The following is an 18,708-nucleotide window of genomic DNA, read 5'->3' as shown; positions in this document are numbered from 1 at the left end:
GGAGCCACTCAGACAACCTAATGAGTGCTGGCCTAATGTATGCAAGCTGGAAAATGTGGAGATCCGGGATGTGTGCGTTATCTCAGCTTGACTTGCTAACTATGTGTTATCTCTTAATTGGGGGTAGAGGGTATTTAGTCCTTGTTGTCCTGGACCTATATAGCCCAGGGCGGATTCGAACTCTCAGGAATTTATTGCCTCAGTCTCCCAAGATGGTGAGATTTCAGGCATTTCTACCAGACCCAATGGTAATTTTGTTTTACATTTTTACTTTATTCTTATTTCTGTATATGTATGTACTTGTAAATCCCCCCCCCCCAAAAAGGTAATGGATCCTCTAGAACTGTGAACCACCTTACATGAGTGCTGAGCACTGAAAACTCTTTATAAGAGCAATGCACACTCTTAATCCAGTCCGCACTGTTCTTGACTCTGCTACTCCAACCGAAAACTAGTCAGACCTCACTAATAGTTATAAGATGTGTAATTATCCGAGTTAGTGCAAAAACGCTAATAGAACTCGACATCGCATAAGCATCCTGGGATAAATCCTGGAGATAAAAGTCTTTGCTTTATTGACCTCTTGAGCCTAAATTTCAATCTTCACATGCACTTTCCTGTGATCTTGACAGAGTTTCCTCAGCTCAGTTCCATGAAACCTCATTTCCACAGAGCCTAAACTGCTTGGAACAACAGTCGTCGTTCTCATTTTACAAGAAACTGAAGTTCGAAAATATAGAGCAACCTGTCCCACAGTCATTCAATTAGACCATCTAGAGACCCCGGAGGAAAGAGAAGCGGGTGAGAACTAAAGCGCTCGAAGCGCAACTAAGCTTGCCTAAGGGGCGGGGCCGAGGCCATTTCCACCCTGCCGGCAGCGCCGTGCGCTTCCTCGGCGTTCGGCTGGGGCGGCCTGGCCCACAATGAATGGCCGCCGCGGCTACCACTGCTGCTGAGGCGGAGGCCGCGGAGGCCGCAGAGGCGGAGGCCGAGGCCGAGGCGCAGGGGGGCGCGCCCCGGGCCCAGGCCCGGCCCCAGCTGCCGCTGCGGAGCCCGCCGGGAGGCCCCGGAGCGCGGCCACAGCGCAGGTGAGATGGCCCGCCCCAGGCCCAATTCCGGCCTCCTCCCGCCGGGGCGGCCCGAGGACATCCGAGGTTCCGGCCGAGGGCCGAGAGGGGAGGCCTCGGGGCGCCCTGCTGGGAACAAGAAGCCGAGCCCGCGGCGCTGACAGCAGCGGGAAAGCGAGGGTGAGGTGGCTGGATCTCAGCTGGCGGCCTACAGCGTCCAGCCCGGGGCTCGGCCCGCGGGACTGGAAGGCCGCCCGAGGGAGGCGCGGGTCGCGGGATCCTTGAAGTTGCAGGGCCGGAGGGGGTAATTGTGTGGAGGCGGCCGGCGAGGCCCGAGGGGGGAGGGGAGGCCACGGGCTGGCCTGAGCGAGAGGGGGAGGGCTGTGCCGCCTGAGGGGAAAAGCCTGGAGGGGAGCGGGAGGGCCGGAGCTTGCAGGTAGAATGCGCTGGGGAGGGGGTGGGCGGGTCAGGTTACAGGCCTTGGGGGGTGGTGAGGAAAAGCCCGGGAAGTGAGATTCGGTGGGGGTGGGCGGAGCTTGCTCGTGTGGGGGCGGATTGGAGAGCCTTGGGATGTTTGCAGGGGGTCGCACGAGGTCAGAGACCAGCGATGTGGGGATAAGCCACAACGGGAGGGCACCAGGTAAGGCTGGGAACTACGGTAGGAGTGTTGGGAGTTTGGAGGAGGTACAGGGCCTATGGGCTAGGATGTGGGGGCAGGTTAGGAAAACCTAGTGTGAGCTAAGTGAGCTAGTGTGAGCTAAACCCCCCACACCTCCATGTGTTTGCTTAGGGTTCGAACCGGGGGTTTCCTCTTTCCCACGCCTCTTCTCCGAAACCTTGGCCAACTGCTAGCAAGGACAGGCCAGCGGGTAGGTGGGAGTTAGCGTGGGCTGCACCGGATACCTAATTCAAACATCTTGTTTTCTGCGTGGATGGCCCCTGCTCACCCCACCCCCTACCCCACCCACCCAGCATGGAGGCAGCCCGGCAAACTTTACCTGAGTATTTTAGAGTCCTGAATTCGTCCTCAGCCTTCTGGCGCCGGAACCTGGGGGCTCAAGTCTAAATGAGACCTCACAGCTTTTGCTATGCGCCCTACCTTTCCGGGCCCAACCTGCTGCTTGAGCCCGAGTTCTGTCTCCTCCTGGGAGATAAAATACTGGGATGGCGAGTGCCTGAAGCTCTGATGTGTCTTTAAGACAAAACAGGTACCTGCACATCCTGACTTATGCCTTGGGGGCTCCTGATCCCAGGGCTTTCCCTCCCTCCTTGATGCTCCTAGGTCAGGCTGTGTGCTAAGCGGGTAGCCAGTAAGCTCATCGATTGTTCACCACTGCTGGATCTTTGGCTTTCTCTTCTCAGAGAAAGAAGCTGGGGTTCGGGGCGGGGCTTGTTTCAGGTCATATGACTAGACTGTGGCCTATGTCTAGTAAATCAAGTTCACCCTCCTTGGGCACCTGCAGAGAGATTTCTGCTGTTCCGATTCCTTGTTGGGCTCTTCTTGGACCTGGCCTTTCCTGGGCTTCCTGGACTGGCTCAATCCACCCCTTTGCCGGAGTTCCAAGGAACAGTGGGTTTCTTCATCCTTGGACCTGCTCATACCTTCTCTCCCATTCTGCATCTGGGAACCATGGGCACAGGGGTCATGGAAGTGTTGTTCTGCTACAGGATGTGGTTATAAATGTGGTTTAGTGGTTTGGGAGTGGGATTTTGCTTTGCCTGGGCTTTGTTCTCACTTTGGTTTCTTAGCACACTGCTCCAGCTCTGGACTAATTGCAAGATTAACAATGCACATGTTCTTGGGTAGGTGCGCGCACATGTTGGAAGAGTAAGGTTTTTGGTTTGTTTTTTGGTTGTTGATGTTACTCTGGCCCAGGCTGACCTTGAACTTACTATGGCCTAAACTAGTCTTGAACTATTGCCCTCTTACCCATCATCCCAATGCTGGTATTATATAGGAATGAGGCACCACGCAGAGTTTGTCTTGGTGTCTTTGGACATCTTCATCAGAGTCAGCTACACATTTCTGGGTGGCTAGTATCAGGCAGTCCTGGATTTAATGATGACTTTGTTGAATCTCCCTTTTCCCTCATATCCTTGGGAGTTACCATAACACCACCAGCTGCCTGGGCTGTGCCCTCTATCTTGGCCTCTTGATGGGGGAGGGGAGCTGAGGACTGGGCCAGCAGCCTGTGTTAAAGAACTTGGTGCTTTCAGATTGTTTTAGCCACTCTGCTGCTGCAGCTCTCCAGGAAAACCTTTCCTCCTGCCATTAGCTATCTCTCTGAGCTGAACTGGTAGACCTCTGAGCCTTTATATCTGCCTGTATTCTCACCACAGGCTGCTGCTCAGGCTTTGTGCTTTTGCTGTTGATGCACAGACTGAATGCTGAATGTGGCCCAAGGGTTGCCGCTGGTGCATAGACTGACTGCTCCCAGGCCTAGCTGAGTGGGGCATCCAAGACAGATGGTGTCAACTAGTTGCAGCTGAAGTGCAAATCTGGGAGGAGTCGGCCCTGCAGTGTGAAGGCAGAAATGGCCAGGTGGCGCCTCCACCTCAGTTAGAACAGGTGTACTGGTCAGATCTGCTTTTCAGTGAGCACCTGTGTGAGGCAAAGCCAACCTCCAGCTAAAGTGGTCCCTTTGCTTTCAGTGCTTTGTGCCCACTCCTTTGCTGGGTGGGAACTGAAGCAGCGGCAGCCCAGTAACATTCAGCAGACTGTGATTTCTGTTCAGATGGTGACCAAACTTAAACAAAGAAATGGTCCCCAGAAGTACAGAGAAACTAGTTGCTCTGTTAATGAAGATAGTATAGCAAGATGAGCTGGTCAGTGGTGTGGGGGCAGGGAGGGTTGGGTTCCATTGGGTAGTCGAGACTAGCCATGATCTGAATAATAAGTTAGGTTGGGCGGCGGATGTTCTGGCTGAGGACAACACATTCAGAGCTTTCATTGAGTGTGTGCCAGGCTCCTGCTGAGTTACCAAAACCGTTTTGTCTTTGGGAGAGATGACTCTGCTGGCCACAGAAAGAACACAGAAAGTCAGAGGAGCTCAGGGGTCTCCTAGCATCCCCAGGCAAAGTTCAGATTCCTTGACTTTAATCCAAAATCACTCCCCACCTCCCCCACCCCCGACAGGGTTTCTCTGTGTAGCACCCTGGCTCTCCTGGAATTCACTCTGTAGACCAGGCTGGCCTTGAACTCAGAGATCCACTTGTCTCTTGCCTCCCAAGTTCTAGGATTAAAGGTATGTGCCATCATCAACCAGCTCAGAGTGTCCTAAAGTCTGTCCACCACAACCCACCTCAAGTTCAGAAACTGGGCTTTCTTAAGTCTGTATTTGGTCTGTACAGGGTCCATCAGCAGGCTGGCCAGTGAGCTCTGACCCAGGGTTCATCGCCAGAGCCAGTGAGTGATACAGCACCTGACTGGCCCAGCTGCACACTGAGCTGAGCTTGAGGCCGTGCTTGAGCAGTATGTCCCTTCCTGGGTATTCCCATCCATTCCATACTCAGGCTCCTACCCGAGGTCACTTCAAACACTTCTCTGCATTTGAGTTCATTCAAACCCGTGACTGGCCAGCCCTACGTGCTGTCATCACCATCTAACACATAGAACTGAAGCAGTCTTTCAGCATAACCCTCTCTGAAGTCTGCAGTAGGTGATCTGTTTGCTGGTGGTGTCTTCCCTGGAGTGCACTGGCCCTGTCTGGGTGGGTAGGGTTGGGGGAGAGAAGCAGGCGATTAGAAGTAACATCACAGGTTGTGCTTCAAAGATGCTTGCCATCTATTTGCTCTCCTCTGTGCAGCCTCAGCAGAGGTGTAAAAGTTAGAACTTTTGGGGGGACCCCTGGAGTTCTCTGAGTGGAGCAGGGTCAGGTGCCACTACTAGGTCACAACTCTTCGGCTCCAAGATGCTGGCTAGAGCTCTTAATCTCCAGTTTGCCTGTCTGGTAAGGACACACCTGACCTGTTTAGTTTGTCATGGGTGGGAGTAGAGGCACTCCGGCTTCTAGGTAGTTAGGATTGCTCATTAGCCCAAGACAGTTATCTAGGATAGCTTCCCAGCATCAAAATTTGAGCTGGTGGCAGAGGCAGATGAATCCAGAGCAACATAGTGAGACCCTGTCAACACCAAATGAAGGGCCTGGAATATAAATGACATTGATACTGTGGGTTTTTTTTTTTTTTTTTTTTTTTTTTTTTTAACGATTTATTTATTATATGAGTACACTGTAGCTGTCTTCAGACACACCAGAAGAGGGCATCAGATTTCATTACAGATGGTTGTGAGCCACTGTGTGGTTGCTGGGATTTGAACTCAGGACCTCTGGGAGAGCAGCCAGTGCTCTTAACCACTGAGCCATCTCTCCAGCCCAATACTGTGTTCTAATACCTGGTATCTGGTTTGGTGGGATTATAGAAGAATCCGGCTGGCTATGTGCTGAAGCTAGGTTGTGGGGGCACTGAGGAACCCATAGGGACTGGGACTGACAGGTAATCTCTGGACCAGTACAGATTCCAGGATGTAGTGAAAGGCATACAGTTACAGATAGGAAGGTGCAGGAGGAACAGTGCCAGTGATAGCTGGTGGTGTTGGGTGTCAGCTAAGAACTGAGGTTGGCCTTTTTTTTTTTTTTTTTTTTTTTTTTCTTAAACTATTTATGTGTTTATGGGGAGGGCAGTAACTTGTGGGATTGGTTATTTCCACCTTGTAGGTTCTGGAGACGAAAAGCAGGTTGCCAGGCTTAGCAAGTGTCTTTACCCATTAAGCCATGTCACCAAGCTGTACGTTAATCAATTTTCTAGCCTGATGTTGGGCTATTAGTACTCTGCATCACCAGTGGCAAGTGTTTTCAGGGATTGAAGCCTAGTGGGATACAGAAATACCTCTGTTTGTAGGTTCTGAATCTCCATACTTAACCATAAATTTAGAACTATTCAGAAATAGATTGTATCTATGTTGAAGATGTACACACTTGGCTTTGTTTTTTGTGATTTTTTTTTTTCTTTTTAAGGATGGAATCCAGAGCCTGTGCCTGCTGGCCCACCCCCTGTCCTGAACAGACTTTTGTTTCTTTTCCTCATCTCCTAGACGACAGTATAATAGCTCCTGGTTTTGAGACAGATCTTATTGTACTTGCATAGTCCAGACCAACCTTGAACTAAAAATTCTGCCTTGACCTCCCAAATGCTGGAGTTAGGAAGAAGGTACATGACAAGCTTCTTTGATTTATATATTTACTTTTTTATTATATTTTAACCTATCTATTTGGCAGGACATGGAGATTAATCACTGGACAACTTAGGGGAGTCAGTTCTCTCCGCCATGAGAGTCCTAAGGCTCAGACTCAGGACACTAGTCTTGGAGGCAAGCTTTACCCACTGAATCATCTTCTTGGCCCTGCAACTAACTGGCTTCTGGCATCTCTCATATAGCATTCATGTTGGACTTGGTACTAGAAGTCAGCTAGAGGTAATTTAAGGTCTGGAGGCACTAGGGGTGCAGCTCAGTGGAAGAGTACTTAGCCTGGTATGGAAAGGTCCTAGGTTCTATCCCTAACACCGAAAAAAGACAGGGGGAAAAACTATCATAGGCTATGTTTACATTCTATGTACTAAGATGTCAATTTATATAAGGGACTGGAGCTTTTTGTATTAAGAAACATGCATTCTCCAGACAGGTCTGTTTTATTGTGTAAGTTTGTTTTTTCATAGTCTTGCTTTGTAGCCTTGAACTCCTAGCTCAAATGTTTCTCTTGCCTTAGCCTTCCAGGTAGCTTGGAGCTCTGTTTTCTTGATAAATGGGAGAAACAGTGATATCTGCCATGTAAGGGCTCTCAGCCAGGGTTCAGGGCCAGGCTGTATTCCTGTATGTACTAAGACTGTGTCTCAAAACAAGTAGGAGTTGTTGCACTGTCCTGTTTAGACAGTAATGAGTCCCTTTGGTGATACCATGATCCTGCAATTCTAGTGCATCTCACAAGACCCGTCTACAGTGCAGCTAAGCTCCCTAGGCCCTGGTTGTGCCGTTGTTACCTCAGGGACTCTGCATTTGATCTTTGTTCTCTCTGTTCTCTTTTGGGTCTGAAAGCACTCAGAGTGGACTGTGACTTGGAAGAATAGGCTTATGATCAGAGTTTGTAGCATTACCCGGGGCTCCATGAAAACAGGCAGAATGGCTGCTAGGTTTTGTACAGATCTGGAAGTTCTGTTAGGAAGAAGCTAGAGTGCAGGGGCCACTTGGAAGAGGTGGCAGACAGGTGCGGGAGTGTGGGCAGGAGGAAAACCAGGTCAGGCTAACCTTTGGAGCCCCCGTGGTAAAGGCCCCAGGTAGCCAACAGACTCCTTTTCTGGATGGGGAGGCTTGGCCTATCCAGAGCTCCTGTCTGCCCCATTTGTGGCTTCTTTGGGTACTAGTGTTTCCAACTGTGAGGTGCTAACTGCTTCAGCATTGTCTGTTTCATGGACCGGATTCAGGAACAAACTTGGGCCTGTTCTTTGTGTGACCCAGGCCTCTGTTTTTGCCTCCATGGCCTGTTCTCCTAAATCAGATGTCAGGAAGGCTCGTTTCTTCTCAGGAAATATACTGGGAAATGAGCTGGCCTTATCTGAGCTGTTAGCAGACCCTGTGAAAGAGAGCTACTGTTCATCCTGCTCCAGCCATGAATTTAATGACAGCCTTTCAGGGAAAGAAAATGAATTCAGTGTGGGGAAGAAAAAAAATGCCCTAGCACTTGGTACTTGGAAGGCAGAGGCAGACAGATCTTGGTAAGTTCAAGACCGGTCTGATCTACACCGGAAGTGAATTTTTTGCTGTTGTTACTGATGTTTTGTTTTTTCATGATTTACTTGTTTTTATTCATATTACATTCCAATCGCAGCCTCCCTACATAGGAAGTTTTAAGCCAGCCAAAGCTACATAATAAGACCCTGTCTCAAAAACAAAGGACCAAAGAAATTAGATGCCAGCTGATTGTGGTGGTTCACATTCTTGGAGGCTGGGGCAGGAATTCAGTGTCATCCTCTGCTACCTTCCTCTTGAAAGTGGAGACACACCCTGTCAAAAAATAACAGCATAAAACCAAACCTAGGATCCATACAGTTGATCCCTTTCTACTGTCAGCAGGTTTCCTTTTCCTTTGTACTGTCTGGATGGGGATGGATCTATGTGTTTTCGTAGTACTGTTACGGTTGGAGCGGAGAGGCTTTGGCACTGATTGTTCACACTCTGGAGGCTAGAAGTTCAAGGTGAAGATGAAGGTACTTCAGGCTGTCTTCAATGTCTGCTGGAGCTGTAGAGCAGTGGTAGGAGGGGTGAACAGGCTTCCTGAGTATCTCATGAAGTTGGAGCCATCATGAATTAATTACCTCCTAAAGGCTTATGCCCTCACCCCACCCCACCCCTTTGAAGCATGGTCCTTGGCCCAGTCTAGCATCAAACTTCTTATCTTTGACTCTACTTGCCAAGAGAATAGGTGTGAAGCACTATACCTGCCAAAGCCTTACTTAGTTGTTGAATTAGAAATAGATGTTGAAATACAAATTGGTTTTGTTTGGAGACTAGCTCAGGCCAGCACAGTTCTCTACTTCATCTACTCACTGCTGTGACGACTGTATATACCATCTTGCTGTGCTGGTTTGGTTTTTGTGGTGCACAGGTATAATACCCTCCATGGCGTTGTGACTTTGGTAGGTCTCAAGTATTTGCCTGGGCTGCCTTCTGGTCTCTTCTCGGGGAAACATCCTGCCAGCCCCCTTTCCACAGTGAGTCAACTCAATATGACTGATCCTGAAACTCAGTGACATCACTTGAGAAGGTCCATCCTAACATCTTGCTGTGCTAAGGTCAGCTATCTGAGAAGGACAAGACAATTCTTCAGAGCTTCACGCTTGTTTTAGACATGGAATTAGATTTGAAATAATACAAGTGCTGATTGGTTGAGGCTTTTTGTTGTTGTTGTTGGGGTTGGAGAGATGGCTCAATGGTTAAGAGCACTGGCTGTTCTTCCAAAGGACCCAAGTTTAATTTCCAGCAACCACATAGCAGCTCACAGTTGTCTGTAACTCTAATTCCAGGGGATCTGACACCCGGACACAGACATACATGCAGGTCAAACACCAATGCAAATTAAAAAAGAATATTTCAAACGTGTGTGAGTGTTTTGCTTGCACTTATGTATACCGTGTACTTTTAGTTCTTGGGTAGGTCAAGAAAGGGCATCTGATTCCCAGGAACTCTGTTAGAAACAATCAAGTTGAGTTATGTGGCCTAAGCTGATCTTGAACTATGTTCAAGCTATCCTTCTACCTCAGCCTCCTGAGTAGCTGGAACTACTGGCATATGCCACCATGCCTAGTCCAGTCCTAGGTAGTTAAGGGATACAGTAATGAGCTTCTTGGGTGAACTTTCTGCCCCTATGGGGCCTCCATAGCAAAGATAAGACCTCATTTACCTATAAAGTTTTTGACTGTCATGCATGTGCTGTGTGTGTAGGATGGCTCTGCAGTTAAGAACTGCTTGTGCTGGTTGATGGTGGTATACACCTTTAGTTGCAATGTTTAGGAGGCAGAGGCAGGCAGATTTCTGAATTTGAGGACAGCCATGGTTATACAGTGAGACCTGTCTCAAAACAAAGAGTTGCTTGTTCTTGGAGAAGAAGGGTTGGAGTCCCAGAATCCACGTGGTGGTCCATAACCATCCATAACTCCGGTTCCTTCTGACCTCCAAGGGCACCAAGCATGTTGGTGATATACAGACATAATTGCAGGCAAACATACAACATGAGTAAATGTAATTATAAAATTTTTTAACGCTAAAAGAGCCAGTGGTGGTGCATGGGGGAGTCACAGGCAGATGGATCTCTGAGTTTGTGGCCAATCTTGTCAGAGGAGCTCCTGCCAGAACTACATAGTGTAGCCCTGCCTCGGTCTACCCTCTGGATACTACATGCATGTTCTACTTCAACGGAATCATTTTCTTAAAAACCTTTCAAGTAAGCCAGGTAATTTACCCTGCACCTGGGGAGTAGAGGCAAGCCAATCTCTGTGTGTGAGATCAAGTTCAGTTTGGATCTACATAATGAGACCTTGTTTCCAGAAAAGGGGGGAAAAATGGAGCTGGGCGTGAAGGCTCCCCAGCACTGAAAAGGCTGAAGCTAAAGAATCAGTGCAAGCTCAAAACTAACCTGGGTTACATAGTAAAAACTTGTCTAAAAACAAAGAGTAAGAAATCCGTTTTATTTTTACAGATGAACAGTATGCCCACCAGGTTCAAAATATAAGATCAGAAAAATATACTTGGCACAACTTCCCTGTTCGGTACAAAGGAAAGTGGTTGTAGTCTCTGGGGGTCAGGGTGTGACTGGGGCAGCCTGCCTGTGTGTGCAAGTGCTCCCCAGTCCTGATTGGTTCTGTTCAGCAGTTTTGTTGAGATATACTGAGCACTACACCCTTTTAAATAGTAAGAGGTTTTTCTGAGATCTATTGTGTAGCCTGACCTGTGTCTTTAGGTCCAGTGGATCTCCCCCTCTGCTCTCCAGAGTTCTAGGACTACCACACCTGGCTTTGTTATGGCCTTTGATGTATCCAGGGTTAGGGAAAGATCAGTCCTTGTTAACTTAAAGTGATAGTTCTATATATGGAGAGAAGCATACTTTCTTTTGCTCTAAGCAAATCCCATTCTTTCCTAGCTCCTTGCAACCTTCTGTTTTATGTTTTAATGGATTTGCCTTTTCTGGAAACTTTATATAAACGAAAACCTATGCCATGTGGTCCTTCTGTCTGGCTTTTCCCTATCATATGAAGAACCTTGAGACTTCCCAAGTTGTTTTTCATATTCTCACCAGCAGTGTGACAGAGTTCAGAGTTCTCACCTTTTGGTAATACCTGCCATACACTGTGGAGTTGGGTGGCTTCAACTTAGAACCTTGTTCACACACCCAGCCTTTTGCCTGCTTTCTTCCTGTTTTCAAGCCTACAGCATAAAGCTGTTTTGCATTATGGTTTGAATGTGTATTTTCATGGTGACTGTACGATTAGTGAGTGCGTTAAGACCATATTCTGGGCCGCAGACTGGTACTATCATGCCAGTGGCCGTTCTTAACATGAGTGTAAGATTGTTGGTGCACTATGTCTGTGTATGTCGTATGTGCAAGAGACTGATCTTGGCCATCTATTCTCAGAATCTGTAGGTCCTGTATCCTTACATTATGTGTGTGAATATTGCCTATATGTGTGTATGCATATGTACACATTGTGTCTGTTGAGTCTCCTGGAACTGGGGGTTGTAAATTTGGACACCTGGAATCAAACCTTGGTCCTCCATAAGAGACAAGTGACTACTGAGCCATCTCTCCAGCCCCTGCTTAGAACACTCATTTTAAATCCAGATATGATGATTCCTATTTATTATCCTGGTGTTCTGAGGGCTAAGACATTAGTGCCATAAGTTCTAGGCCAGCTATAATGGGAAACCTGCCTCCAAAAGAAGACTTTTAAGTATGGAAAGTATTACATAGTACTTATATCAGACCAGGTAATCCTGGAGATTGTGTAATATACATGAAGCACATCAGTGACCCCAGTACTCTAAAGGTAGACCAGAAAGACCAAGACTCAGACCAGCTGAGTAAAAAGGCTCAGGAACTCAGTAGTGGAGCACACTGCCTACCATGCTAAAGGCCCTGGGTTCTGTCCCAGGCTCCACAAGAAAGGAATGGGGCTTGAGTGGTTGTGTGATATTAGTGTATAGTGTCCTTGCACCTGTCCCCTTTAGGGACCCTTGGGCTGTGAGGGTACAGAAGTGGAAGTGGCACTGCCATTCTTAGATGTATCACAGATTTTATATGTGGGTGTTCTCTCTGGCTCCCATATGCTCTCCTGCAGAAGGTAAGGTTGCTGAGGCAGGACAGGGCCTATATTGGTTTCTGCCACCTGACCTGTCCAGTATCTATTTCCTGTCCTTATGCAGCTGCTGCCATGGCGCAGACCCTGCAGATGGAGATTCCAAACTTTGGCAACAGCATCCTTGAGTGCCTCAATGAGCAGCGACTACAGGGACTGTACTGTGACGTGTCAGTGGTGGTAAAAGGCCATGCCTTCAAAGCTCACCGTGCCGTGCTGGCTGCCAGCAGCTCCTACTTCCGGGACCTATTCAACAGCAGCCGCAGTGCTGTGGTGGAACTGCCGGCCGCTGTGCAGCCACAGTCGTTCCAGCAGATCCTCACATTCTGTTACACAGGCCGGCTGAGCATGAACATGGGGGACCAGTTCCTGCTCATCTACACAGCCGGCTTCCTGCAGATCCAGGAAATCATGGAGAAAGGCACTGAGTTCTTCCTCAAAGTTAGCTCTCCAAGTTGCGACTCCCAGGGCCTGCACCCGGAGGAGGCCCCATCCTCAGAGCCTCAGAGTCCTGTAGCGCAGACATTGGGCTGGCCAGCCTGTAGCACACCACTCCCCCTTGTGTCACGGGTCAAGACAGAACAGGAGTTGGACTCAGTGCAATGCACACCCATGGCTAAGAGGCTGTGGGATAGCAGCCAGAAGGAGGCTGGAGGCAGTGGTGGCAACAACGGCAGCCGCAAGATGGCCAAGTTCTCCACACCCGATCTGGCCCCTAACCGGATGCCCCAGCCAGTCTCAGTGGCCACAGCTACAGCAGCAGTGGCTGTAGTTGCAGTGGGAGGATGTGTGAGTGGGCCCAGCATGTCAGAGCGGACCAGCCCAGGTACCTCCAGTGCTTACACCAGTGACAGCCCCAGCTCCTACCACAACGAAGAAGACGAAGAAGAAGATGCGGGTGAGGAGGGCACAGATGAGCAGTACCGTCAGATCTGCAATATGTATACCATGTACAGCATGTTGAATGTTGGCCAGTCAGGTGAGTGTGTGTGTGTTAGTGTGTGTGCGCGCACACTTGTGGGGGTGCACAGGTGCTACCCTATGAACATACTTATCCCCGTTCCCACAGCTGAGAAGGTAGAAGCTCTTCCTGAGCAGGTGGTCCTTGAATCCCGCAGTCGCATTCGAGTGCGGCAAGACCTGGCATCTCTCCCAGCTGAACTTATCAACCAGATCGGCAATCGCTGCCACCCAAAACTCTACGATGAAGGCGACCCCTCAGAGAAGCTGGAACTCGTGACAGGTGTGCTGGCTGTGCTTTAGTTCCCGTCCCCTTTGCTCTGCAAGCTAGCACCTTTCCTCTGTGTCCTAGGGCACTTGACACTCTCTGCTCCCGTTTGAACAATTATCAGTAGCAGGTGCCCTGATGAGAGGTATTAGAGTAGGTGAGTAGGACTGGGGATATGATTCCATTGGTAGTAACTTACCTAGCATACATAAAACCATGGGTTTTTATCATAAACTAGACATGGTGGTGTGCATTTATAATCTTGGCATTCAGGAGGTGGAGGCACAAGGGTCAGAAAATCAGTCAGCCACTTGGATACATGAACCTTGTCTCAGAAACAAACTATTAATTGAATTAATTCTCACCAGCATGCTAAAGAGATCCCAACTTTTTGTTTTGTTCTGATTTTTCAAGATGAGTTTTCTCTGTGAGGCCCTGACTATCCTGGAACCCATTGCTATGTAGACTAGGCTCTCCTCAGACTCAGAGATTTGCCTGCCTCTGCCTCCCGAGTCCTAAGGTTAAAGGTGCTCCACTTCCACCAAGCTAGACTCCCAAGTTTTTATTCTCAGCTCCACAGAAGGGAGGTTGGTGGGGAGAGTGGTACAGAGCTGTCTCCGTGTAAGGCAGGATGCATCTGGGTTCCTAGATTCAAGAGTTTGAAGCTACATAGGGAAACCCTGTTGCAGCCAAAAAGAAGGGAGCAGAGAGATGGAGGAGAGAGAAATTGATTTGCTTCTCATCAAAGACCAATCTGTAGGTTTCTAGGTCATGGGAGCTAGTGGAGATGGGGTGTGGTTGGGCCAGCCGGTTGGGGCTCACTGTCACTGGGGCCTAGGGCCTAGTCTTTCTGAACTTTTCTGGTAGACCATGTTTGTGTCTACCTGGGTGTGTTCAGAATACCTATGGCACACTTCGGTGTTCAGACTAGGTGAGTTGAGATTTGGGTCCAGATGATGTGACTTTTCTTACTAGGCACCAATGTATACATCACAAGGGCACAACTCATGAACTGCCACGTCAGTGCAGGCACGCGGCACAAGGTCTTGCTGCGGCGGCTTCTGGCTTCCTTCTTTGACCGGTGAGGTGCACCCCAGAGCCCCAGGGTTGGGGAACAGGTCTCCCCCCCCCCCCAAGACCTCTACCAGGAACTCCACACTTGTACCCTATCTCCAGGAACACACTGGCCAATAGCTGTGGCACCGGCATCCGTTCTTCCACCAATGACCCCAGACGCAAGCCACTGGACAGTCGTGTCCTCCATGCTGTCAAGTGTGAGTGTTCTGCTGCGACCTGGGGTTGGCAGCTTACTTTTCTTCCTTTAGCGTTCAGTGTGACGGATGGAGTTGGGGCTAGTTGTTGGTGGCTAGTTTGGGTTGTTTTTGAGACAGGGTCTCTTCACAGCCCTATTTGGCCTGGAACTGAGTATATAGTTGTAGTCTACCATGCTGTGGGAATAGTGATGTTGTTGTAGTTGTCTTTGTAGTTGTTATAGGCGGGCCTTGAATTCTCAAGTGCTAGGATTTAAAAGCCTATGCCACCATAAAGTGCTTGTCTCAGAAGTATGAAGACCTGGGTTCAGATCCCCAGCATTCACAATAAAAGCCATATGTCAGAAGTCTCGGACCTGGGGAAACAAGACAAGAGATTTCTGGAGTTCACTGGTCACCAGCCTAACGGCATTGCTGAGCTCCCGAGTCAGTCAAAGACTCAAACAGTGAAGTGGAGGGCAGGGAAATGACTTGGCATTGGTGAGGCATGTTCAGGGTGGCTGAAGTTTGATCCTCGGAACCCACATGAAGGTGGAAGGAGAGAAGCAGTATGTCATAGTAATAATTTTTGTTAAGGGGTCTGTGGCCAAACCTGGTAGCACACACTCAGGAGACAGAGAAAGGAGAATCTTTCTTTTGAGTTTGAGGACAGCCAGGGCTATGTAGAGAGACCTTGTCTCAAAAAAAAGGGTGGGGTGTCTAAGGCCAGTGAGGTGGTTCTGCAGCTGAACAACCTGAGTTTGACCCCCTACATCCCTTCTACAAGTTGTTTTCTGACCATCACACATCCACATTTTAAAACTTTTTAAAGAGAAGGTTCTGACCAGCAACCAAGAGACTGGACCATGAAGAGTTCAAGGTCAGCCACTGCTGTATTCGAAAAGCAGGGGGCGGTGGGGTTCTGAGGTCCTTAGTGGTTTACTGGGAGAGGATTCAACTGGGAGCTTCTTCACATTTGGCATGTAACATGGAAGGACCTGAATGTCTTTGTCAAGCAGGAAGATCTCAAGTCCAGGAGAAAATAGAGGGGCACATCTGTGGTAGTGGCAGCCACTTGTCAGGGGGGGGCCTAGGTTGGCATGAGTAACCTCCCAGGCTCTGAATCATATAGCATCACATTTTCTCGAGGGGGTGGTAAAGCGGGTGCCCAGGTGAGCAGCAGTAGTTTATTGTTAGTGGTATCCCCTCCCCTGGGCTTTCATAGAAGCTGGGAGGCTTGATGGGAGGAGTCTAGACCTGAGCTGCCTGCTCTGCCCCCACAGACTACTGCCAGAACTTTGCCCCCAACTTCAAGGAGAGCGAGATGAATGCCATTGCAGCTGATATGTGCACCAATGCCCGCCGAGTGGTACGTAAAAGCTGGCTGCCCAAGACCAAGCCACTGCACCTGGTGGAGGGTGACAACTACAGCAGCTTCATCAGTGACACTGGCAAGATAGAACCGGACATGATGAGCATGGAACACAGCTTTGAGACAGCCAGCCACGATGGCGAGGCCGGCCCTTCAGCTGAGGTTCTCCAGTAACATACATGTGACACCCCCTACCGGATGTCACATTCCCCCTCCTATCACACCCCCACCTACCACACCTACCTGGTCACACAATCTACTGTCTGTCCCTCCCCAGAACCTGTGAGGGTGTGTTTCATGCCCTCTATCGGATGCAAGAGCTGGCCGACCAACGCCAAGCCACTGTACCTAGCAGAGGGCAGTGCCTACAGCAGCTTTCTCAATGACCATGAGGAAGAGCCGAACTTGGTAGGCATAGAATACAGCTTCCACACAGACAACCCCTTCAGTGGAGGTCCTCCAGTACCTGCCCAGGACCCTCCCATGGATGTCACACTCCCCTCCTGTCACACACATGCCCCCACCTTAATCACGAGCTACTGTCTGTCCCTCCCCAGAACCTGCAGGGGGTGCTGCATGCTCCCAGCCCCTCTGCCTCCCTGTCATCCCACACCTTTTCCCTAAAGCAAGCTGGGCTGGGTCAAGAGAGGACAGGCAGCAGGTGGGATCTGTGACCTTCCTCAACACTCACGGGGAGCCCTGGTTCCCCTTTCTCTTAGGCATTTCCCAGCACCAGGCCCGGCTAGGGAACGGGCAGGACTCAGAGCCTGCCCCTCACTGTGGCTGCTTGGGACTCCACGGGCCCAGGGGTTCTCTGGACCCCTTCCACCATCCCCCAGTGCTTCCATGTCTCCAAAAGCGCCTTCCTGTCCCTCTCGTCTGTCCCTGCACCTTGGGGCTGGGGTAGGTGAGGCCAAGAGGGACTGTCCACTTTACAAACTGAGGAAACAAGCCCAAAAGGCTTAGAAAGCTCTAGAACTGACCCTCTGTGACAGCCTCCATCATACCCCTCTTAGTCCCACCCTGCTCTGCCTCTGTGGGTCCCCTCAGCCCAAGAGGTCATTCCAAGAGAGCAGTGCTCCTGTGGGCAGGTGAGGGTCTCAGGACAGGTTTCCAGTCTGGCAGAATTTGTGGGTGTGCGTGCGTGTGTGCGTGCGTGCCTGCCTGCGTAGAGTGTTTGCTTTTAAAATCATGAAGATCAAAAGGCAGCAAGACCAGGGTCGGAACCAGGGAGCAAGCTGGGAGACTGCTGCCCTCCTCCCATCCGACCCTGGGCAGGGCTCCCAGCCCCCACCCCCTGTACATAACTTTTTGAAACATTTTTTTAGCGAATGAAATATTGAAGTATAAGATTTCCTTTTATTTTTCAAATCAATGGAAATGTGTCTGGGTCCCTGGGCTGTGGAAAGCAGGATGCAGGGAAAACTGAATGTGTGTGTGTGGAATGTGGGTGCATGTTTCCACAGGGGCCCAGTCCCAGTGCCCCAGGACTCCTGTGGATCCAACCAGCTTCCTCTCCCCCAGGACTACAGTTTTAGGGTTTTCACAGGTCCCAGTTAGCTGAGCTCACTCCTGGGGGATGAGGCAGGGCAGGGTCCACATCCATTGTTACTGGTTTGTGGCGCTTCTCTCGCCACGCTCCTTTCCACTCTGGCTCTCCAGGAGCAATCTTCGGGTGTCTGAGTTTGAGAAGTGAGCACAGGGTTTCTGTTACTCCCTCCATTAATGTCCTTTCACCATCTCACTGGTTCTGTACTAGCCCTGACCTCCCTCCCTCTCCCCAACTCTGCATTCTAGCTGCCTTTTCAGAGGCAGGGGCTTGCAGGATTGGAGAAGGTGGGATGGAGCCTTTTGAGTCAGATCTGGAGACCTGTCTCCAGGCCAGCAGCACCCCCTAATCTGCCGTGATCCCTCTTAACATCTTATGGGGTGTTGGGTCTGACTTGGCCCCTAGTATCTTAGCCCTGGGTGGCCAAGTGGAGGGGAGTAGACATCCCTAGCTAAAGCACAAGCACCTTAGTCATACCCCCTCCCTCCACCCTTGCCCTGGCCTGTTATCCCATCTCCCCCAGCGAAGATCCCAAAGCACAATCTCCTGGTAACTTGGCAAGCAGCTGAGCCTGGTCATGATGAGGGCAGGCTGTGCTCCCTGCCCAGGCTTAGTAAGAGGGCAGCTCCATGGGACTGAAAGAGAGGTCTTGTAGATTGGGCAGCAGAGCCCATTGGCTCCAAGCATCTCAGGAGGTAGCCCTGACTCCCGGGGCTTGGGGTGAGGGAAGTATAAAGCCAGGGGTGCAGGGGAGAAAACTACTCATTAGGAGAGCCAAAGACAGGGTTGTGCCTTACCTCAGGAGCCACCCCTGCGCCCCTCCTCTGGCAGTCAGCTGCTTGCCTCCTGAGAGCTGCATGGCCCCCACCCCAGCACCCAGGAGACTGAAAAGTAACCCACTTAACAGGAAAGACAAGTAGGGGCAAACCCAGTGGCTACCCTCCCACCCATCCATGCCTCTCATGGGGACAGGCCATCACCCACTGGCCCATGTGAAGTGCCAATGCCCTCCCCACCCAGAGCCAAGCCCCCACCCTTCCCAGGCCCACAAGTGAGATTGCACATTAACTACTGTACGGAGAGGAGCGGTGTTGGGAAATGTGAACCCTGAGAATCAGTGATGCTGATAAGAATAAACAAGACGCCTTTGTAACAGCCCTGCTGTGCTCTGCTCACTGGAGGGACATGCTGCCCTACTCATCTAGGTGTGCACCTGCCTCCTGACACCACATGCCATGTTGGGAGTCCCTGTGCTGCCACTAAGCTGCAGCATATCCTGAGATCACAACTTTACTAGGAGACACACAGGCGCTCCATGATAGAACATGCAGACAGCACTA

General features: G+C 50.1%; 1 protein-coding gene across 1 annotated transcript; it reads left to right on the top strand.

The window, feature by feature from the left end:
• The first annotated feature begins 919 nt into the window (after window positions 1-919).
• NACC1 (nucleus accumbens associated 1) lies at window positions 920-18,432 on the top strand. The gene is made up of 6 exons (XM_080937296.1): window positions 920-1,088; window positions 12,037-12,948; window positions 13,039-13,212; window positions 14,173-14,278; window positions 14,374-14,471; window positions 15,731-18,432. Exons 2-6 carry the CDS (start codon window positions 12,045-12,047, stop codon window positions 15,991-15,993), a joined length of 1,545 nt encoding a protein of 514 aa, XP_080793422.1. The 5' UTR covers window positions 920-1,088; window positions 12,037-12,044; the 3' UTR covers window positions 15,994-18,432.
• Window positions 18,433-18,708: the final 276 nt, after the last annotated feature.

This window comes from Micromys minutus (genome assembly GCF_963924665.1).
Source record: "Micromys minutus genome assembly, chromosome: 24".
Lineage (NCBI taxonomy): Eukaryota > Metazoa > Chordata > Mammalia > Rodentia > Muridae > Micromys > Micromys minutus.
This window is presented reverse-complemented; position numbering and strand designations above follow the sequence as displayed.